At 38.9% G+C, this 24,705-nt stretch overlaps 1 protein-coding gene across 3 annotated transcripts in view; it reads right to left on the reverse strand.

Annotated features, from left to right (window-relative positions):
- The window catches only part of Lcch3 (Ligand-gated chloride channel homolog 3), a 159,106-nt gene that overhangs the window by 117,813 nt on the left and 16,588 nt on the right, over positions 1 to 24,705 (reverse strand). For 2 of the 3 annotated variants that reach the window (XR_011702829.1, XM_071596729.1), the window contains exon 2: positions 8,501 to 8,604. Coding sequence is in view for 2 of the 3 variants with exons in the window: in XM_071596729.1 (XP_071452830.1) it covers positions 8,501 to 8,604 (104 nt within the window). In the remaining variant the exon portion in view is untranslated. The remainder of the gene's footprint in view (positions 1 to 8,500; positions 8,605 to 24,705) is intronic. The other variant, XM_071596730.1, reaches the window with a different exon arrangement.

The raw sequence follows: 24,705 nt of genomic DNA on the forward strand, positions 1-24,705 counted from the left end.
CCCAAGTTTAAGTACTCAGAGACTACGAGAGTGAATAAAACGAATTTTCTTCCCACTCAACCATGATCAAGCTGTAATTTCACAGTACAACAGGGACATTATTTCTCATTAGTTAGGCCAGGTTTAGAATAAGCGGCAGGTTTTTTGGACCGTAATACTTTAGGGTTATTAAAGAAACGAGGATGGGGACTCTCTAACTAGGGAAATGACGGGAAAAACCATGATGGTTATGAAGAGCCACAGTTCAGCAGCTCATCTAAATCAACAAGTGAATTATTATAACTCAATAAAATGTCAGGAAATATAATTTTATCCAAATATATTGGCCCCCCGCTCCTATTGGTTCAGGCATCAGGCATAAACCAGAGACTATCGAGATTCTGCTCGGACATAGGAGCCTCCTTCGTCGACCTCAGACCAACCCTCCGATCTTGCAGGTCTCCCCTTAACCGATCTGGGGTCCATTACACGGCGGAAGCGGCGAGTAAGGTAGCGGATAGGATACTCGACCACTGTAGGCCTTTTTTAGGATAGAGGGCAGGTCACTTAGTGGGTCAATAACATCTGGGGATAGCGCGTATAATATTATTAATAAAAATATAAAAGTCACCGACAACACTGGCATTGATTTAGAAAGACATGTGACACGCACTTCCCCACAAAGGCGTCCTAAATTACAGACAGGCACAAATAAGGACGTTATTCAACATCAAAATAATTCAACTATACTTGTTATAAATTGCAGAAGCCTCAAGAACAAATCAGCGGATCTAGAACACATAATCCAAACTCATTCCGCTGATATAGTATTAGGCACAGAGAGTTGGCTGTGCAATGACATTAATGACCAAGAAATGTTCCCAATAGATTTCAAAGTTTACCGACACGATAGAGATACAAGACCCGGAGGAGGGGTTTTTGTGGCAGTTAAAAGTCATTTTGAAAGCAGGCAAGTTTCATTTGAAAATAATAACATAGAAAGTGTTTGGTGCACCTTAATACGGACCAATCAACCCAACATAAATTTATGCTCTTTCTACAGACCTCCTGACTCAGATTTGAAAACACTTCACACCCTCAACGATCAAATTTACAATTTTACACGTAAATATAACAACAGCATAAACATAATTGGTGGCGACTTTAACCTCCCTGGTATAGATTGGGACAACAATATCGTTAAATCTGGGACCCGCGATCGCGAATCTTGCAATTCCATGATAAAATTGGTTCAAAGAAACTCCCTCCATCAAGCAGTACGCATGCCCACCCGTGGAAAGAACATATTGGATCTATTTCTTACAAACACGCCTGAACGTATTATTAGTGTATCAACTGATGAGGGCTTGAGTGACCATAAAGCAATTAATGTCCACTTGGACATAGAAATAAAAATGATTGTTAAACCAAAAAGAAAAATTTATAATTACCATAAAGCAGACTTTGAATCTTTTGCCAATCAATTAAACTCTTCACTACCCGAGCTCGAAACCCGCTTAAGTCATGTCAACGTGGAAGAAACTTGGACAGAATTTGTCAATATCATGCAAAAAGGAATCGTAGATTTCATACCTATAAAATACGTTAAAGCAAATCGCGACCCCAGGTGGTACAATAAAGACGTTAGAAAAGCCCTTCGAAAGCAGAGAATGCTACACTCTAGGGTAAAGAGGGCAGGCGTGAACACATCATCCCCTGAGAATAAACAATTATGGGACACATATAGATGCTCTAAAATTGAAACCAAAACACAATTACGTAGCGCTTTACTGGACTTTAAACGCAAAGTACTTTGCGAGCACTTGGACACTGACCCTAAAGCTTTCCGGTCATATGTTAGGGAAGTAAATGGGAGTAAACAAACCGTGGCTTGCTTAAGGGATTGTAGCAATATAATTCATACAGACAGTGAGGGTAAAGCTAACATCCTAAATTCATTCTTCCAAAGCGTTTTCACGAACGATGTTGCCACCGCATATCTCCAAGAAACAGTACATACTCCACCCATGAAAAAAATAACAGTGGACCAACAAGGAATTCTAAAATTGCTTAATGAGATTAAACCCAACAAATCCCCGGGTCCCGAAAATATACCAGCTAGGGTGATAAAACATTTAGCTCCAAACATTGCCCCGTACCTTGAATTTATATTTAACAAATCCCTCACAGAGTGCAAAGTACCTAAGATTTGGAAAACCGCGCAAATAACGCCTATTTTTAAAAGTGGTGACAGGGAGGATCCCAGTAATTACAGACCTATATCTCTCACTTCTATCTGTTGCAAAATCTTAGAGCACATAATTGTCAGTTCAATAATGAGACACCTTGACAATATTAACTTTTTAAGTGACAATCAACACGGATTCAGGAAAACCCGCTCCTGCGAAACCCAATTAGGATTATTTACACATGATTTACTTTTATCTGGTGAGAGAGGTAGGCAAGTGGATGCTATCTTCTTAGATTTTCAAAAGGCATTTGATAAGGTCCCACATGGTAAACTCATTCATAAATTAAAGGTCGCGGGTATAAACAAGGGCGCCATAAGCTGGGTTAAAGATTTTCTTTCAGAGCGGGAACAGAGGGTAGTCCTTGATGGCGCTAGTTCCGACAGCGTTCGAGTCACGTCGGGGGTACCTCAGGGAAGTGTGATCGGGCCGTTGCTTTTCTTGATTTTTGTTAACGATTTGAACCGCGAAGTGAAAAGTAAAATTAGGATGTTCGCGGATGACACGGTGATCTATCGGGAGATATCTGGGGATGAGGATCGTTTTATTCTAGAGCAGGATTTAGATTGCATTACTGAATGGTGTTCTAATTGGGGATTGACTCTAAATTATAATAAATGTTCAGTGGTAAATTTCTTTAAAAGATCAACGGGATTTGCTTACAAATTAGCTGGAGGTGACCTAGCAGTAGTTGATACGGTAAAATACCTAGGTGTCACATTCACAAAAGACAACTTGGGGGACTCACATACGTAAAGTCTGTGGTCAAGCATATAAAAAATTGGGATTCATTAGACGCATTGTCGGCAAAAGTGACTCGAAGGTCAAGGAACGTTGTTACCACGCTCTTGTAAGGCCTCATTTAGAATACGCATGCAGCGTGTGGGATCCGAGTGAAAAAGGTCTCATTCGGGAAATTGAGAAGGTTCAACGCCGGGCAGCCCGTTTTGTAAAAAATTCCTACGATAAAACGCAAAGCGTCACCGAAATGCTCATGGATTTGGGGTGGGAATCATTGGCTGAAAGACGATTCAATGCAAGATTGAAATTATTAAATAAATTTAGATCCGCATGTTTCAGCACCGAGGTCTCGCAAATTATTCGTACTCCTACATACATTGGTCGCTTGGATCATTCATATAAAATTCTAGCTAGCTAGCCGACTCAAGGACTCCTTCTTCCCACGGACAATACGGGATAGCAACTGCAGGGTTATAGATAGCAAAAATTCCACTTGCCACCCTCAGCGTCTAAAAAATAATTAGTTGTATTTAAATGCATGCTCTTCCACTAACCTTATGTGTTTTGCTATAATAACCCATTCTTTCCGAATGACCTCATTCGTGTTCTGTTCATCTGTTTTTAAGTTTCCCTTTCAATCCCTCGTCCCTCTCCACGGGGGCAAATTCCTGCTACCTGTAACGTTGGGTCGCATTCCCTGCATTTTAGAGACTCTGTGGGGGTAGAGTGTTTCGTGGTGCATTTTCATGTGGTGTTTCAATTTCTTGCTTGTTGTGTCCTGGCTTCCGTGGTGTAGGATGGCTTTCGTGCTGCATCATGGGGTGCAGTTTTTTAGTTGTTTTGCGGTATATGTGTTTGCATGAGTATTGGATGAAGGGATTTTTGCATGAGTATGTGCGCTGCTGTGGGTGTAATTTTCCGTGTTGTTTTTTTTGCATGTGGTATTTTTCCTTTTTACGGTTGGTGACCTAACACCCCCCGCCACACGCCCTTGCGGCGGCTTGCGGGGTATTATGTAGATGTAGATTGGTTCTGAAACTCGTTTCTCATCCCTGGGATGTAGGGTTATGACAAACTCGAGGTAAAATGAATGAACATTTTTAACCCTTTTTTGAGATATAATTTTGGGTTATTAAAACTTAAAAAAATGATTTATTGCTTTCTTCAATAAATAATATTATAATATTTTGTAAATAATATTATCCAAAGGCTAATGTTCACATTTTAATACGATGTCCCACGATTTATTCCGTTATGTATCTATTCAGGAATAATTTATGATAAACATTAGTGTTATGGTATCTCACTGTTTCGGAGTGTACATGCACCTGTCTATATTCCGTTTTAAGTTCTGTTATTTAACGATCTTCGTCAATTCTTGAGAAGCCGACTCGGCTGATAGGCTCTTCTGCGCGTTGAAAAGCCAATCCTAACAAGGCCATAGAAATGTACGCTTTGCCATTCCACCATACTTGTGTTCGGTGGCGCAAATTGTTATCGTGAAGAGATGAACATTGCTAATATTTTTATTTGACAATAGAAGCAAAATATTTATCCATAAATATATGTTTATAAATCGGATATTAACGTACTTTGTAATACCAAGTGATGCATTTTGCTACGAAATGATTACAGTGATATTTTCATGTGAACGATCATGGACTGCTGTGCTGGAAACAGCCATTTTATTGCTTCTAAACAAACATAATCAGAGAAAACACGTATTGCTTCATTATTTTAGTTCATTGTATACATTTTCCAAGATGACTGTTGATATGAGAATATTGACATTATAATGAGATTATTTATTTAAATTGTGTTTGTTGTTACGATTACCTGCTAGATATGTCACAACAACAAAGTTTTCTTTCAAGTATTTTGAGCTATCAGCGCGTAATTAATGCCTTGTTTCCAACTTTTTTCTTTTACAACTTAAAATGTCCAACTTTTCCATCCTTTTCATTCCTTGATCTATCTGGTGCATATGATGAGCGATCAACCAATTCCAAGTGCAATTCGTGAGTTTTAACAATATATACTGCCAAATTTGGGCATATTAATTGTCCTAATAAACAGCACTTTCTTCAAATGCGGTCGTAATTTTTGCAATTTCTGCCTTCAGTTTGTCAAGTATTGTTGCGTAATACTCTCCCATTATTTTTTCACATTTTTAAAGATAATCGATTAACCCAATTTCATGACTATTAAATAAAACAGTCATCATCACCTCGTATTGTAAAATTCGTATCAAGATTCATTTACATTTACAAAATACCCCGCAAGCCGCCGAAATGGTGCGTGCCCGAAGGTGTTAGTGCACCGTGCTGCTGTATGCAGAATGCACCGTGCTGCTGTATGCGTGTGCTGTATGCAGAATTATTAATTCATAAATAAATTTGAATAAGTATTTAGCGCACCAAGAAACAGTCGTGCGCATAACTGCCTGTACAAATCATATAATAATTGATTTGTTCGACTAAATCGTTGAATTTCAGTCTTTTTGTTAATGTATTTGAGTTTCTATTTTGCTGTTTACCTATTGTGCGGGGGAAGGACGAGTGCTTCAACCTGTCTGCGACGGTGTCTCTTATTATTATCCGGTTCGCGATTCTACGTCTATAATTTGGGGCTAAAATAATTACCTCTGTGGTGTAAGAAAATTTAGATTTCCTTTCCATGAGAGTTATTAACAAATTATATGTTTAGTGAGTTATTTTCTAATATAAAACCTTTGTAATTAATGATAACCATTGAAACCAATACCCATTCAAAACGTATATTATTCACACGCGTATATAATAAAACGATCATCAATCTACTAACACCATATTTGCTTTTGTGAATGACTTTGGTCAAAAATAAGCAGTACGCATTTGGTTGGGGCTGATTGCAATTGTATTTGGAAGGGTATTTAATATCACTCTATTTAATATTTTAACTATTTTTCAATGATTAATCCATTTTCATTTTTTCTACCATGGCGGATTAAGCTATTTGAGCGATCCACGTGTCTAATAGATAATGGTAATGCATCGACGTAATCTTATTTTGATCCTAGATGTATCAAAACGGCTGAAAAATTCTTGAACAGTACTCTAGGCATCAGAACAGGATGTGCCATTTGCGGAAATATGGATTATTTTCCTAAAATATGTAGGTGACATAAGTTTGTGTCGATAGTAATTATGCCTCCCGTTAGCCGAGAGAGATGTTCTTGAACGCAGCCGTCCTTAAGAGTTTATTCATCAGCCTTGGGCTGACTTGACGGAACGTGTTCTATTCTTCGGACTTGGAATCGCCTTCCTACATCTTCTTATCGCTGCTCTCCTCTCGCGGTTGATATATTATGAGGTGCGGGCCTTGCGGAGACACGTTGCTGAGGGATTGGGTAAATAAAAAAAATGCCGAACGGTCTCTTTCGTTCTCCCCCAAGCGAGAGGCGGCTTTTCCCCATCCCTCATTTTACGCCTCGTGGAAAGTATAAATGGGGAAGGTAACTGGAATCGCTCAGAGAATTTTTCTCACTCTTGTATTTAGGGTTTTGCGATGAAAAAACGATTTCTCTTTCCTCAGTGTTATTTTTTTCGGCCGACATTATTTATTTTTTCTTTAGATAGCCAATTTATGCGCCGGTAATGATTTGTGAATAAATATTTCGTAACGCCTTCATAGTCGGTCTTCAGGTGTTTCGAACGGGAGCTCGAATGTTGTTTTGGGATAAAAATTAATTTATTTTAAATGCATAACGCGTTAAAATATTAATCTGAATCGTGCATGGTTGACTTAATGTCTTTAATGTCCCGTAAAATTTAACTAGTCAAGCTTTCAGAAAATATAGTGATTGCCTAGGAAATGGATGGGGTTTTACTTACAATGTGTCATACTCCCCTATCCAGCGCCTTTTGCAACACATTTGTTGTAACATGTATGTATGAAACCTGACGAAAGTATGAAAATTCGGTATTACATTTGTATTTTTCTTTTTTTATGACAATAGTACCAGATGTACTAGGCATAGTGAACGGGAAGGAGAGAGGGTTGTAGGGTGAAATCCAAAGGAGGCAGGAAAACCTTGAGAGAAATATGTCGCGATTTTTTGAAGGTTCGTCAACATATTAGCATCGAACAGTAATTCGGAAAGCATTCTTCAATCCGGAACAGTGACTTCTCACATTATGTGGCAATAGCCAATTTATAAAATATTTTTACTGGCATATCAGCGCTGAAATTTAAAAAGGCTTAATACTGTTAGAAACAAAATTCTTAGTGAATATGATGGTTGTGAAGATAATAACTCCAATACCGGTATTTCGGTCCACACCACAAACATATACGAGTAGGAGAGCTGTTTTGGAAGGAAGAAAACTCACAGAGAACACGCACCCGTCACCGTGAACGAACCGTGATCAAGTTTCGTGCTTCGTAACGGGTGTATTAGTAGTATTTTGATTGTGACAACTTCATGCCAATAGCTCACATTTTAAAATTTTCATATTTATAGTGTCAACCATGATGTATCCCAAAGACCGATTCTCAGTTGAGGGCATTGCAGTGGGTCCTAATAAATTAAAAAAACTACGTATCCACGTTAACATCGATTAATTACATATCCAACCTTCGTTAAAGAGTATCACGCTGAGGTCACAATAACAATTACATTTGCTATAGCGGGGTCAAAGTTATAATTTTTCGAAATTACTACTTGCGCGAGAGGAATTATTATGTTCAATTTCATGGCGAAAAATGTCCGGTTACCCAATTTAGGACTAGAGTATTGTTTTTTTTTTATAGATAATGATCACACCCAAGTAGTAGGTTAAGCATGTAACAGTAACATGGTCACTAAGAAATTAAGGAAAGCTGAATATTTTGATGCGTAATGCATAGTGTTGCATCCCTTGCCATCCAACCTATCTGGGACTTGCATAGTAGAAGTAGAAGAAAGTAGAAGTGACGGCGTTGCATGTGATCTCGCCTTTTTTGATGGGTTTCCACATTTGCATTCTTAGTGCAGGCAGTGGAGTGCCTGTTAACACTATAATATTCGTAATGTGCATAACGGATGTTGTATCAATGATGTCCGGTCATCCCCTTCCATATGTACCTTTCAGTGATTCGCGGCTTGCCCAATGTATGTGGTTTAAATATCATTTTTCCCCAGGAATGATAACGGATTTGAATAACGTTGCCCGACCGCGCTAGGAGGATAATTTATTTTGGAGTAAAAATATTATGGTATGTAATCACCCCCTGCTACACCCTAGCGGTGAATCACAGGGAAGTACATACATAAAAAAAGTATTTGTGTGGAAGCATAATGGCTAACACCCTTGTCACACGTGTTTGGGACGGCTTTCGGGGAAGTGTATAACAGTATGTTAATTGAATCGAGGCGGACGTGTATTTCGGTACCGAGAAACATTCTGGCATCCGACATCAGAGGACTTCATGGATGCTCAAGCATTACGAGGACGGTCGAATTGAGATGTAATTGGGAGAGAGGAGGGAACGCAAGGAACAGAGATACTCACCGCCGAAGTTTGGCCGCAGTCGGATGTCGTATCCCTCGAGGAGGCGCGATATGGTCTGTGTTACGTTTTCAAGACGGTCGGATGTGGTCCCTTGCATGGAACTGCTGAAAAAGAGAGAGAAAGAGAAATTAGTGTTAGAATTAGTGATTAACTGGAAGTGAAACGTACTGGAAAACATGAACTTGTATCCACATGTAGACGTTCAATTGTAAGCAGTACATGGTTAAGTGATGTACAAAGCCGGTCATTTCAGTGACCTCAACCACGATTACTGTTCACTTGAATGTGCCAATCGTGATTGACTGTTGACGTGATTGAATTCAGCGACAGGTCTGACGGACCACTCTGATCAGTTCAACCGCAGTTCTTTCAATTCCGTTGCTGTAGTGAATCTTGAAAACTTCTGAAGTGGGAGAACATTTTCATCTATTAACAAGAATAATATTGTGATCTCTTTCCATAGAAATAAAGTTTAAATGTCTGTAAAAATTTAACTTAATTGCACTAATTATAGAAACCATAATGCACCCTGAAGTGGATAATTATAACCTCGAGGACAGCAATAATGCAATACTAGTGTCGGTCATAAAAGTGATATTCATTTGGATTCGTTTATTTAAACTAAAAATAATCCCCAAAGAAAAGCATGACCTTAATGTTTGCCTCAATTAAATCCACGCCTAACTTTTCGTGATCAATATTGGGTCATCTGCCCTTGATCGAGAATAGCAGCTCATGATTGTTGTGGTGGGTCGTGAGTTTGATTGCTTGAATGACATCAATTCCGATGCAAGTGACTGATATCGATCACGATTGATAGCCCATTCACATGAATGGCGAGTACCCGAAGACGAGCTGATGTTGAGTTCTGGGAATCCGAACGCCTAAAGAGAATTGTGATTCATTGTCATTTCTGACCTTCCAGCAAAATCTGTGATTGATGGCATCCATGGCTTACCAGTTCCTGTGATCCAGTAGCACCAGGTCATGTGGTTCCTTTATTTACGACTGATCCATCTATTCCTTCGTAACAAGCTCAATGTCATTTTGATTAAATGCCGTTCCATATGTTTAAAATTACTCTCCGATCAGAGAGGCCTGTTGCTAAATTTATAATTATGCATTCTTTCAACATTGAAGCTTTTTTTTGTCTTTCACATTTAAGACGTAATGGAGTTTTCATTCTTTTTAATGCAACAATTCCAGAGTGTAAAAATCATTCGCCTTGACTGGGATGATTTTTGGCGAATGATTTTCAAACTCTGAAATTTTTGCATTGAAATACACATTAGCGGATGACTCGGTTAAAAGTTACTGTTGCGGTATCTCCCGCAGTTTCTTTGGAATCTTATTCTTTTAGTGATACATTCACTTGAGACTTAAATCATAGAACATAATTGATCCGCGGCCGAATATGAGTTGATTTCATCGATCGAGAAGTGGGCAATCGTCATGGTGGAAGAAAAGTTATGACGGCTGGTTATTGTGAGCAAATTATATTTAGGAACCATTACAGTTCATTTGAAATCGTTTACCCCATGAAGGTAAGTTGATTACAATTTAGGGAACAATGAATCCTCGCAGCTGCGATTACTCCTCCATCACTAGACTCAGGCATTCCTGGCGGTAGTGGGGAGGGGAAGAAGAAGGGGAAAAGCGGCTGTCATTACACGAAATCCTTGCACATATAGGCCAAAGTTGATAGAAGGAAAAACAGAAAACTGTTAGAATTGAGAGTTTTAGTGCAATACCGATGAGGGAACGGTCATTTGAAATTTGGATTCATTCGATGAGTTGACGGGAAATTTAATAAAATGTAAGGGGAGGTGTTACTTCAAACTGGCGAGGCTACACTGGATATACCCTTAAATTTTGCACCCCTTCGGCGAAAACGTTTCTGGAGGAGATGGGAGAAAAAGGTGCAAAGAAGGGCCAATAGTGTTGTGAAGATATACGTATTACGGTAAGAAAAAGAGTGTAACGAGGCTAATTGAGGAACTTGGATGAGAATCCCTCTGAACGGTAGGGAAAATGAGAGACTATTGAATAGGTAGAGGCCACTCTATTTGTCTTGTGATAACGGAGGAATCATTGATGCCCCTAATTATGACGGCATCATGGAAAATTTGGAAATGATAAGGTAGATAAACCGAAGCTCCAAGTCTAGATTCATGGACTATATCTTTCCTCGTACGATTCGCGATCGCAACCAGAGCAAAGTTAACGAGCGAAATAATTACTGTCGATGAACTTCGAAGCGAGGTGATGAGCTCAAAAACTTATCCATTCAGTTACTAAATGCTTGCCTATCATCTCCTGCCACAAGTCTCATAGGTGGATGACAGGAACCTGAGCACAATTGGACGAAAACTTGAGTCAAGAAAAAGAGGATAGCAGTATAAATATGGTAGATTTACATTAAGTGAAAGGAAGAGAACTTAGGCTTTACCAAAACAATGGTTTCTGAGTAATTACCAATGAGGATCAGAGTGTCAAATTTAGGTAAGCGTGGCGAATATTATTTAAAGAAGAGATTAGGATATATGTTTGACAGTTGAATATATAAGTGGAAACTATATGTAGCCGTCACTATGAAAAAATGTTTGCTGCATGTATGCTTGCCGTAGAGGCTGCGTGGCATCTCGCGGGTAGTCAGTCTGTCAGCGGTAGCCAGTACAAAATGGTGGGTGTTTTGCGTGAGTATATAGTACATGAGAAGTACAGCGGTTACGGACATTTCATTGATAACGCTTGGAACATCCACTGCACAGTCCCGACTTAACCCCCAGTGACTTCCATCTGCTCAGTTCCCTAAAAAATCATTTGGGTGGCCGTAGTCCAAGATGTTACTCGTTGTCTGTGACAGCAAATAAAAGATTTCTATATCTGCCGGCCATTGAGGACTTGTAAGGATAAGTGTTTGAATGTACAGGGTGGATATGTAGAAAAGTGAATCAATTTCAGGAAGTTACTTTGATTATCATTGCCTCTGCCTGTGTCCAGGTTAACGAGTTATTTATTGAATTGCCCCGGCATAGCATTAATTATACTATTAACGTAGACCTATCCATTTTTTTAAGGATTCCAAATACAAAAATAATTTTGAAATGACCCATGATTTTACCCTCCACTGGGAACTATATTCGAGAGCGAGTCTAAGAAACTGTTAAATATGCAGGTAACTCGTAAATAATATGACAGGCAGTTTCCTCAAAATTTGTGATTCTATGGGTAAAAATTCGAATTTATGCAAATGCGTGATTTTCTATTTTTCTATTCTATATGTGTATATATACATATATATATATATATATATATATATATATATATATATATATATATATGGCGGGATTTCGTGTTTGAATGTGTGTATATATATATATATATATATATATATATATATATATATATATATACAACACATATATGACCATAAACACAGTAATCAACCCGAAGGTCGGTTTGGTAGGTGATGGTAGAGGTCCCTCAGTACTAAGGCCGACGGCGTGTGAAAATCGCACATCGGGGTAGGGGGGCCAGTGCCTTTCCCTGTGCCGGTTATGGTTTCCCAGAAAGTTCTGGAGCCCGAAAACTCACATAGCTTGGGTAGAACTGCAAGTGCCCTTAGAGACTTGCCCGGGAATCGAACCCGAGCCCTCAAGTCAGCAGTCCATCGCTCTACCCTGGGCTACCGTGACCCATATGCAGGACTTATATAGGAAACGTAATTTACACTGTAATCTGCGGAGGATTTATGCAACCAAGTGCCCAAATTACGTTTAATCGAAGTGATTAGAGCATCGGCCTGGCAAGTCGTAATACGTATCCGTATTTCATGTCCTAAAGTGTCAATGACTAAATTACTGGTGTTAACGAAATGTGGAAGGTTGGTTTGATAGATAAGGCGAGGTGAGAGTACTTAACCCGATGACGTGAGAATTTCTCCCAGTATCGTAGTAAGAGGGTCCAGTTCCTTTCTCTGTGCCGCCTATGGTTTCTCAGGAAGATCTGGTGACCGAAACAAGCATGCAGCTCAGGCAAAGATAAGGGTGTCCAGATGTGTTAACTGGGATAGTATCCCAGCACTTTACCTACAGGACTACCACATCCGCAAATGCCAACAATCAATCCTACCATTCAATCCTATCTATTACTACCTGTATCAACTGCTATCTTTATCCACATTCAAATGAACATGGTTGCTTTGAATTAGGGGTAATTCGAGGGGGGTTCCAGAATTACCCGACCCAACAAAGAAAACACAAACATTTTGGAAAAAAAAATATTTTTCAACATAATCTCCTTTCAGCTCTATACACTTTTACCAGCGATGTTCAATAAGTTCAATACCTTTTTAAAATAAGAACTGTCTTGCTTCTCAAAATAGCCATTAACTGCCGACATCTCTTCTTCACGGTTGGCAAACCTTTGACCACCGAGCCATTTTTTCAAGTTTGCGAACAGAAAATAATCCGAAGGGGCTAAATCTTGCAAATAGGGTGCATGAGGTATCAATTTAAACTTTAATTCATGAATTTTTGCTTTGGCAATAACGGATTTGTGACCTGGTGCATTGTCTTGATGAAACAACATTTTCTTCTCAGGCAAATGGGGCCGCTTTTGCTTGATTTCTTCGCTCATATGTTTCAATAAGCTTCCATGATACTCGACGTTGATAGTTTTCCCTTTTTCAAAGTAGACAATGCGAATTATCCCACACGCATCCCAAAAACCGAACCCATGACCTCGCCTGCAGATGAAACGGTCTTCACCTTCTTTGGAGCCGGTTCTCCCTTTTGAATCCATTGTTTTGATTGTTCTTTTGTCTCGGGTGTGAAGTAATGGACCCATGTTTCAACCATGGTTATGAAACGGCGCAAAAATTCTGCTTTGTTGCTGTGAAACTTTGCTAAACACTCAATTGAAACATCTTCACGATACTGGTTTTGCTCGAGTGTGAACAAACGTGGGACCCATCTTGTACACAGCTTTCTCATGTCCAAATTTTCAGTAAATATGCGATGAACCGCTCCTCTTGCAATGCCTACTATGTCTGCTAGCTCAAGCACTTTCAGTCAACGATCCTCCAGCATCACTTGATGGATTTTCTTTAATGTTTCTGGACTCGTCGCCTCATTTGGTCAACCAATGCGATGCTCGTCTTGACAGCTCGCATGGCCTCGTTTAAACTCTACTACCCAATATTAACTGTTTAAACGAAGCAGCAGACTCACCCAGAGTAGCATCCAATTCAGCTTTTATATTGGTTGGGCTGAGGCTTTTAAAATAAAAGTATTGGATCACATAACGATGACCAATTTTCTCCATTTTCACAAATTCACTGAAAACGTTCACTATTGATGGCTGCCAAACAAATACTACACAACGTGGCGACTTCAAACTTGAAAAATATGCTTTATAGATTGCGTACTTTCTAAAACAGTGTTCTTTTTTAAACAGCTACCGCCATCTATAGGTCACGCCGGGGACTTCTGGGACCACCCTCGAATATAACTATGACTATTTTTGATGAATTAAAATGAAAAAAATCGCAAATTTCATAAAGTGGGTCGCGGTAGTCCAGGGGTAGAGCGTTGGAATACTGACCGGAGGACCCGGGTTCGATTTCCGGGCAAGGCACTCTGGGCACCTGCAGCTCCACCCAAGCTATGTGATTTTTTGGGTGCCAGATCTTCCTGGGAAACCATAACGGCACAGGGAAAGGAACTGGCCCCCCTACCCTGATGTGTGAATTTTCACACGCCGTATAGGGCTTAGTACTGGGTGAACTCTAACATAACCTACCAAACTGACCTTCGGTTTGATTACTGTGATAATGGTTTTTAATGTGCATAAAAATACATGAATTTCTGTTTAAGGGACAATAATTAGTACAATTTTCTTTATTTTTTGTGTGGTTCCGATTTTTTCTGTGATTATGAGGAGACCGGGGGTTGGCTTTGAAGTGTTTTCATCATCCTTTAGAACTCTCCGTTCGTAGGTTATAGATGTTTGAACTTTAGTGCGGTCGATTCGGAAAAGAAAACATGAGGGTTACCAATTTCTTCCTATGCCCCGAAAAGTGAGCGATTCTTTCCTTATTCAAGCTCCTCCCCCCCTTCCGCCCTTGCTTATAGAAACATCCCTGCTTTATAGCCCCCTCTCCTGTTATAACTCCTCCCTCTCGCTTTCTCTCTCTCCGCCCCCACACTAGTAATTAAGGCTCCGACGAGAAGTCAGAAACGTTCCGTGTGCGTGTTCGCGGGAGTAATTCCACCGCCACACCCTTCCCCTTGCCCATCCTCTCCCCTCCACCCCACCCACTTGCAAACAGAAACTTCGCAAAGGCCGCTCTCTATTCCCTCTCCCCCGCTTGCATTTGGCTCTTTGCGTTTCCGTCTAACTGCTTGATGAAAAAAGCATTGGGTAAATAGTGTGAAGGACGTTTTTCTGTCGGCAACGTTATCCCCGCCGAGAATAAAAAGAAAGAGGCTGGGAGCTGTAGTATGGGGTTAGGCTCGGGTGCGGTAGAGTGGAAGGGGGTAAGAGAGGGTTAAAGAGTAAGATTGCGGGAAGGGGGGGGGTTGTGTGGGTGGTGGTAGGGATGTAGGGGTTGACTCGAGTGGTTTTCTGGGACGAAAAGGGCGGGTGGGAGGTTTTACACGAAAAAAAATCATCGGCAGCTTGCTCGAAAAGAGAAACACGGAGAGATAGAGAGCAGGGAAAAATCTTCGGGAATTTCTGACCTTAATAATTGAGTAGGGAGTCGGAGGCGATGAGCAAACTGGTTGTCTTCAGCCGAATCCCATGTTCCGAGAGGAATCTTTTAAGATTTAATCTCAGTGTATCTGTAAATTGATTTATTTTTTCGCACGAGAATATGTTTCCAAAGTCAAAACAAATTGAAGAGGCGTGTAGCAGGAATTTTCCGAGATACATCGTCATGATTCACTTTTAGAGAAATAATTAAAAAATAAAATAGCGAGAATCCTCAATGTGACGATAATGAAACTTAACTATCCCTTTTTACAAACTAATCCCCGTGTTAGTATTACATAAGATGGATAATATCTTTTCAGCAGTTATTTAGTATCATGATTCAAACAACTCTAATACATCAGCGTATTCAAATGTGTATGATAATCAATCCCAAGGCGCCAACAGCTCAGCAGAAGCCAGACGCCATGGACCAATAGTTATCCTGGGTCTCTTCTTGGCTACCACTGCTTCGCTTTTTTTTCGTATCCCCTCACAATCAAAATGATTCTTAGGATTCAAAAAGGGAGATAACTCTGGTTTAATAACAAAACTCAAAACGTTTCTTCTTTTCTCTCTTCACATTTTTTTTTTAATTCTTTCGATGTACCAAAATAAAATTCGACTAAATGAAGCCCTTTCGTTTTATAGAATATTAGTAATTAATGCGATGATACACGGACACATTTGAACCCTTTAAGTGTTGCGTTATTTGATATCTATGGAGAGATAAATAGTAATATGATTAAGGTCTGAACAAAACACTTATTTCTCACCCTTCTATGCAAACATTTTAGCTCTCAACTACGAGGGTCATCCGGAAAGTAGTACCCGTTCGTGCCGCATGAAGTGCTGACGACGCGAGTAGCCGCTGGACGAGGTCAGATAGCTTCAGTGGCTTGTCTGCCTTCTCTGAGCCAAGTTGCGTGACGCTAGCATTGCCTGTGTTGTTTCTGTGATTGTTTACAATGTTTAAAAAAATTGAGAACGCCGCCAGTTGTGAAGTGAGGGCAGTGATTAAATTCCTCAATGCAAGAAACGTTCGCCCATGTGATATTCATCGCCAATTAAAGGAGGTGTATGGAGACAATGTAATGGACGAGTCGTCTGTTCGGCGGTGGTGTCGCAACTTCAACATGGGGAGGGGGAACACACACGACGATGAGCGTTCGGAGAGACCGTCTGTCATTACAGACCAACTGGTGAGCTCAGTTGACGAATTCGTGAGGAACGATCGGCGCGTCACAATTGATGACATCTGTGAGCATTTTCCCAATGTTTCTCGAACAATTATTCATGAAATTGTTAAACATCATCTGCATTATGCAAAAATTTGTGCAAGATGGGTCCCTCGCGTATCTCAATGAGCTGGCGGCGAAGGACTATGCAGCAGGAATACAGAAACTTGTCACACGTTATGACAAATGCCTTAATTTGCTTGGAGATTATGTTGAGAAGTAGTTTAAAGTATCCTCTTTCAAATAAATTTTTTTATGTTTGTTAATATTTACTTTTGTGTCTTTATTTCACGAACGGGTACTACTTTCCGGATGACCCTCGTATAAACAGGACTTCTTATTTATTGCCATAGTACTGTGAATTAGTTTTTGCGGCGCTACAGAATTGAAAATTTTGATAATAACTTTTTATTCCATTGCGTAGGATCCCTGGTTGGTGCCAAAATTAATGTGTATTTATATTAATTTATTAGTAGTTGTCTACGAGGTTAGGGTAGGGTTAAAGCCAAATTAGCTCCGACTCGCTCTGTAACCCTGAATACTTCCTGCCTTCCTTAACTCTATCCAAAATTCATATTCCTTTCCTCCCTCTTTCTCTCTTGGCCAGTAGTGTTCCCTCTGCATCACAGTCTTCAACATCCCGCTGCCTCTCTAGCATCCAATTGTCCTGCCTTCTTAGAACTTCTCCCAACAGCCGTCTCTCTCTCCCCCTATCATGCATGGAACATTTCTTTTGGGTTCCTTTCCGTCCATTTTATTTTTCTACTCTTTCTTTAGATATATATTACTTTTCCACACCTGTGTTACTTAAACGGGTTGTAATCAGCTTTAAAGATCTGCGTTTCGCGAACATGAAATAGCGAAGATTCAACCAGTATTCCTATCCTAAGTTCTTTACGTAAAGAAACACTGCCAAACTCCTTGATTCTACTAAACCTTATGCCGGTGGCTTGAATGGCGGCGTAAATTTCTTTGACTAGCAAGGACGACAAGTAGCGAAATCCGTAAAAAGATCAACTGCATTATATTTTCTATAAACATTAAAAGATTGTAGAAACCTACCACTACCTACCTATCGGGTTATTTCTCTTGGAAATTTAAATCTAGATACAATATTTTGAAATTTAACTTCTTCTAATTACGTTTCTATTTTCCCTGCTGCCACTTAGTGGGTCGAATGTTACGTGCAAGAATCTAAGCGTGAAAGTAAACTTTAGACGGGCTATTGCAATAACTTTATCAAGAATTTAGTGTTGATCTTTTGGTAGTGATTTAGGTGGAATAGGTTCCATATTGCTTTGATTAAGAACATATTCCTTTAAAACCTTCAGTGAAGCATTTGCTTGCAAGATTTTCAGTATTTAGATTAATATTCCTTGAGGAAGATTAGAAACTGCTGGCCTCAATCATTCCCTTTTAGCAGTAATGTGTAAATAAAAAATATGGTTGGGCAACATTTGTGTGACAACCGCCTTAAAAAGGCTGTTATTGATAGATATAACTGATTCACTCGCAAAGATTACATAGGGACATAACATGTGACCTGTGAATTAACGGATAACGCTTTTTTACAATTACGAGCTACTTGGAGACACTCCTGCATGGGGTTACAGTTGACGATATTTCTGAGCGGGAGAATGGGTGGAAAAGTAAATAGAACAATTTTTTTCGGAATATAAATATTCGATTTTAATATTTTAAAATTATTTGCTGGAACCGAATACATAAGAGAAATATATCACGGAAGGCGTCTTTGGGTTTTTGAATCCTCAAATGGATCCTGTTAATGTGAAATACCAAAGGAGTTACGATGTAAATCAGTGCATGCCATTACAAGACGATTTTTTCACACCTCTTGAGAAGGTTCCACCGAAGTTTTAAGACCTAAGACCCATAATGGTAGTCATAAAATACATAAAATAAATATTACTCACACCCACCGAAAACAAGCAACGGTGACGAGACAAACACCCTTTATTATATATAAACAGTATATCAGCCATTATTACAAAATTAAACGTAAGAATAAATAAATGTTTATTTCAGAGTTTTCCCAAAAAATAATAGAAGGATGTTATATACATATGTGTGTGTATAAGTTCTGATTCAATTTGTTTCCATTATGAGTATTAAACATACGCCGCCTTCCTTAAAGATATACATTCGTTTAGGCAGTAATCCTAATCCTTTGCCCGTGGTTACCAGCGAACTTATGTCGAAAAGTAACTCCTTCAAATTTGACCCAATTTGGCAAAATAGTTTTCCTTACATTGACTCCTCAGTGCCCGGCAATTAATAATTCAATTCCGCATTACCTTGTTTCAAAAAATAAATGATTATTGACTAATATATGAATTTAAAAAAATTACGTTTCTTCTAAACTTTGAAAAGAGAAGAGTGGAATTAATTTTTTAATGCTGCCAAAAGAAAAGTAGGAGGTATTTTTTTTAAATTTTACCTTTGCACCACGAGTTAAATGTTACCATTTGGAACGATATCCTTAAATTGGTGCAAACAGTTAAAGGCGTGGCGGAAAGAGAAGTGAATTGCCCTGAAAAAATCCTGTCTACGATATTAATTTTCGGAATCTAAAAGACTCGGCGAGGCGTAAAATCAAACCTAATACTCCTTCACCTACGTTGGGGATCATCGCCAATCGATTGGTGCTCATTTGTCTCCCGTCTGTGGGTGTGTATGTGTGTGTGTGACATTCAGAAAGCGCCTCTGCCAACGTCAAAGTAACTAACAGTTGATGCCCCATTGCGGATCGACCAGCCGTCGATCTGTCGCCAGTTTTTCATTCGGAGATCGAACCGACCTCAATTCTGGCTCGCTTCATTTAGGGTGGGTTAATGTTGCTTCGTTATTTTTCGCAAAAACACAGGAGTACTGATTAAATGACGTTAGTCCTTCTCTTGTTACATCGAAAAAATTATGCATCATTCCTTTCTTCTCTTATAATACGAAATACCTTGATATAAAACAATGATTATTCATTGCGCGGTGACATGGTCTTAGAGGTTAGATGATAGGCATAGACTGCTTGCTTTTTGAGATGTGGGTTTGGATATTCTTTTTTGGAATAAGAACTTATTGAATTTGGCTTTTAAATGATGTTTCTAAATTATTTTGGTGAGAAAATTTAAGAACCATGCGCGAAATTGTCTAATCATGAATTTGTTCATCAATAGAAATGTATACCAAGTTCAGGGAATAAATTAATATAAACAGTGTTTGCATTTGTTAATTTTTTGTAATGATCACGTCTGAGCAAATCATGATTGTCAATCCCGTTGTTGGCATTCGCTAAGATAAAAAAAGCTATCCTAGATTAGCTCTAGGTAAATGTGGGTAACGTGGTGGTCAATTTTGATTTCATTGTAGTTTTCCAACTAACCGTCCTTTATTTAAAAGTCCTATCGTGTCCAGTGTACTTAAAGAAAAAACTGTCAGGTTGCAACTAGTCCACAATAGATTTCTTTAAGTGCCGACCTAATTGAGTTAGAGCCTTACGGAAGTAATTAAGATACTTTGGAGATTGTCACCAGGCCGTCCTGAACTATAATAAAGACAAATGGTAAAGAAACTTGCGCGCGTCACATGAAGCTATCTCGCATCATCTTTGTGGCATCCGTGGAAACCTAGACGCAAACACCATACTGCAGATTGAAAATCGAAACTGAATGGAAGCATTAGCCCAGATGACTTTATGACAACGAGCGCTTATTAATAATGCGTGTTTACGGACGGGAGAATAGACATCTCCGTGGAGAGAGAGAGAGAGAGAGGAAAGGCATTTCTGAGGCTCATAAAGGAAAGGCATTAATGAGGCGTGCGAGTCATGACATAACTCTCCCTTTCAATTCCCCTCCCTTCCATCTTAGTAAGAAAAATCGTGAGGAAAATGAGGCAACTCTAGCGCGATGGCCTTGAAACTATTATTAAACTCCCTCAGAGTAACTTAGGGAATAGTCGAATCCCTCCATCGAATTTTAATCGTGAACTTTCGAAAGGAGGGAAATAAAGATTCGATTCTCGGAATTATTAATCGAGAGCCTCGGTTTTGGGATGAGAATCTCCTGATGGATGAAATGTGTCCTCTCCATTACAGATTAGCTGGATGATTTGGGGGAGTTTCGACGGTTTCATGAGGTGCTCAAGACTTTCTCCGGAGAAATGAGACGCGGGGAATGAAGAATTTGGATTTTTATTTTTTTTAAAGCCGACGGGAAGAACCCGGGACAGGAGGGGAATATACGCGTTCATTATAAGGGTTAAACCACCACGCCCTTTCCCTCAAGGTTCACCGTTCAACGTTTATCGTAGAGTATACATTATAGCTGCGGAATCCGAACGGTTTAGTTACTCGAAAATTTCATATTTTTTTCGTGCATGCGCTTTTGTTAAAATTTGATCGATTTTCGTAAAATCTAAACTGCTTCCGTCTTTTTTTCTCATAAACTTCGCCAAATTAAACTCTAAACACGGATGGAAAAAAGTATGGGTGGTTAGACACTACGTACCTGAACCTTATCACATCGGAATAAATTTCCGGGTCTAATTAATTCAGAGGACATTAGCGGATCTTAGTGAAGTGGGGATTGCACCACTCTCCTCTTGTATTTTTGGGTTTAGTAAAATGTAAAACGAACATTGGTTATACCAAAAACCACAGCTGTCAATCCGAAGATCGGTTTGATAGTTGATGGCAGAGTTTATCCAGAACCCAGTTGTTTCAGAGTTAGTTTTTTTTGTTTTCTTCACATAAAAATAATCGTAATATTATTTTTGTCCACGCATGGAAAACACCCTCCATGGTAGTGGGTTTTTAAAACGCGGAACTTGGACACTAGTCTAAAGGACAATATTCTCTATCTCTATCAATACTAATTCATTTCATGTGGTCTTTGTGTGATTTTATGTACATCGGACTATCGGAGAAGTAATGGATGGCGACAAAAAAAATCGTCTGGAGCGTGATGGCCTTGTGGGTAGGGCGCTGGGTTACTGGCCGGAGGGCCAAGGTTTGATTCCCGGTGACACCTTTTGGGCACGGTCGGTTTCACCGAAGCGGAGTGATTTTTCGAGTACCAAATCTTCATTGGAATTCGGCACGAAGTTGGGGAAAACAAACTGGTGCTCCTCATTACCATGTCGTGTGAGTTTTACACGCCATGCACGGTTTAGTACGAAGTGGGAATAACACCACTTACGAAACAAATCTTTGCGGAAATTGCTGTTGTGGTTTGTATTACGAGAAACCATTCAACAGGACAATATGTGCTAATCTTTTTGATACTATTCTCATCTACCACACGGCTGAATTACATATTTTTTTCTATCCCTTTGAATTTTTAAATTATCCACCGTCCGAAGTAAACCCCAAAAATATGACGAGTGATTTAGCCGGAATATTTTAGAACAAAATACATATTATATGCAGTCAGTTAATCATTTATCAAAACAAAGAATATAGATAGGGAAAAAATATTATTTCATGCCGGAATACTTTACTGCAAAATATTTAAATGCAGTCAAAGGTGATTCATCAATTATCCATACAATGAATACAGATTGCTTAATAAAATTTTCATTACATGCCAACAGTATGACGCTTAAAAATGCAGTAAAGAATAAAATGAACTGAGTCAATTTTTAGTACCGAATCATTTTCTCTACTATTTCCACTAATTGTGTAATACTTAATTGCAACCATTTTTCATTTTTATAGACCCAATTATCCAAACTACATACAACGGCAACCTGAAAGTATTTTTTCTCATCTGTGAGTATAAATTAAACTGAAATAATAAAATAAAACGTATGAGTCTGATATTATGTGTAATATGAGGACAATGGATGGGTATGAAAAATTCTGATTAACAAATCTCGCTTTCTTTGAATCTCCAAAGTTTGGACGCTTCCTCTGGAGTTCAAAGGTAACCCTTTTTTTTCATCCGTAGACCAGAATATCACTCATTTCAAACTTAATTTAATCTTGAAATAAAAACTGGGCTTCGAGCGTGTGCGCATGCGTGCGAGCATGCGCAGCCCCTACCACTTTTAATCATTTCATGAAAATCATTCATGTGGTCAAATTTACTTTTTACGAAGCCTTACGAACTACAACCTTTCAGTTTATAATTTAGATTAACCCGTAGAATCTATCTCACGGCACCGCATACGCTGGCTCCAGTGAGCGTCGGTAATTAGAGTTCCGTTTCGAGCTCTGATATTGCACTGTTACGTTATGGTTTTCTATGAACCCTGACGGGTTTAATTACCACTAATTCCCGGTGCAAAAGAAACAAGCATTCCGAAGATTTATTGTTTTTATCAATACTTAGATTCGAGGTTCTTTGATGGCAAATTCCTCTCGATCTTTTTATCACTCGCCCTCCTGTATTTACGCGTAGAAGCGTAGTGTGAAAAATCCGTCTTAAATCTAAGATATAGGTCACTGGTGCCTATGAAAAAAATATGCAATAAATAGTATCTCTTGAAAGAACACTAACTAAGTTTCAGCCAAATCGGTGTCAATTACCTTGTGTTGAGCGTTCTTTTGAACGGAGAGAGTCAAGTCGATCTCCAAGAATGAGATCACATAGAACTTCAACTAACACTATCAGCAAACTGGAGCAGTATTAGAATAAATGCATAAACCTAAAAGCGAAAATACGCTGTAAAATAAAAATTGCTAATCCTAAATATTAATCAGTTCCCATTTTTACGCGGGCTATTCAAATCTTTCTTTTACACCCTATTTCTCTAGTATCGCACCACAGCAGAATTAATTATATCAATATAACCTTGCATTTCTCATGTTTTAATAATTTTCACCTGCGTACGACTTTTCATACAGTAGAAATTCCAATTTCGTCCAACATCAATATTAAAAAAGAACAGCAAGGTACCTTTTCACCGAATATGACAAAAACTGATAGATAATGAGAGCCACAACAAAATAAAATGCTGTGCAGATGTTTTAAGAAATGAGAAACATGGCACGGTTGCGGGAAAATTAGTTTTAGGATGACGCTCATAATAGAGACCACGAAAATAATCCACTCCACTGGAGTGTGCTCTTTAACGATAACCTTGTCTGAAAGCTAGTTAAAACCATTTGGTCATAAAGAGGGTGACCGTTTCGTTATGTCACAATTACGGAAAAGAAAACTTTTTAAAGTTCATCCAAGCAGTCACTGGTAACGTTTAGTACTCATTCGTGTCTCTTTCGGGAACGTTTTGTCGGTCGCGGCGTCTCAGCGTATCTCTAGAGATCCCTCCCCACTCAAAAAGGGTTACTGTAACACAAGGCGGACCAGTATTCACGATTGAAAAGTAGATTGAGATACGTTTCTCCTGACAATCAAAATTTTGCGGAACGGTGAAATAAAAAAAACTGAATGGGTACGAGATAAAAAATACCCCATTCATTTAGTGTCTGGGATGGATTACAACAATGTATTTTAGGTACATCTCGTAGATGAAAGGAGACCTTTTTTTTTGCTCTGCTTTGATCTTGAAAGGATTGCAAAAGGGAAGGAGAGAAGTGATTAATACTGAAGGTAGAAATAAGAATAGTGTTGGAGATGTAACTGCATATGCACTCGAATGTTAATGGTACAATGGCCAAGGTCCACGATATCAGGATGAAATTCGATCTCTTATAATTTTAGCTATTGAATGGAGACTATATTCCTGTTTGAACTTCAAAGTAAGCCCTATACGGTAGCACTCTTCTTCCTGTATTAGTAATAAATATTAATTCTTGTTAAGTTTTATTATATCCCTCGAGGTCATAAGTATATTACAACCATAAAAATTTCATATCAATTATCGTATGCCTGCTATCAAAATAAGACGTATCAGTAATTACAAGGTAGGTAGGTAGATGCTTGTTAACATGCCGAACTTATTACTTTATCAAATGTAAATATTTTAAAACACAATTATATTGTATCTGGTATGTCACTAGCGTGTATGGTACTGGACGATTACTATATGTCTCTCAACCGCCTAAAAGATGTAGTATTTAGCTTAGAACTTAGTTGACATAAATAATTTAAAAAGTTCTAGTTCAAACACTTCTTATTTCAAACGTTTATCATCGTTACCTCGAGTAATCACCATAATTGACCATTTATTATGATAACAGGGATATGTTTGTTCAGTCTACAGAATCAGCGATTAAGATTGGCTTGTATTTTC

This window comes from Hetaerina americana, unplaced genomic scaffold (assembly GCF_022747635.1).
Source record: "Hetaerina americana unplaced genomic scaffold, ioHetAmer1.1.p SCAF_8, whole genome shotgun sequence".
Taxonomy (NCBI): domain Eukaryota; kingdom Metazoa; phylum Arthropoda; class Insecta; order Odonata; family Calopterygidae; genus Hetaerina; species Hetaerina americana.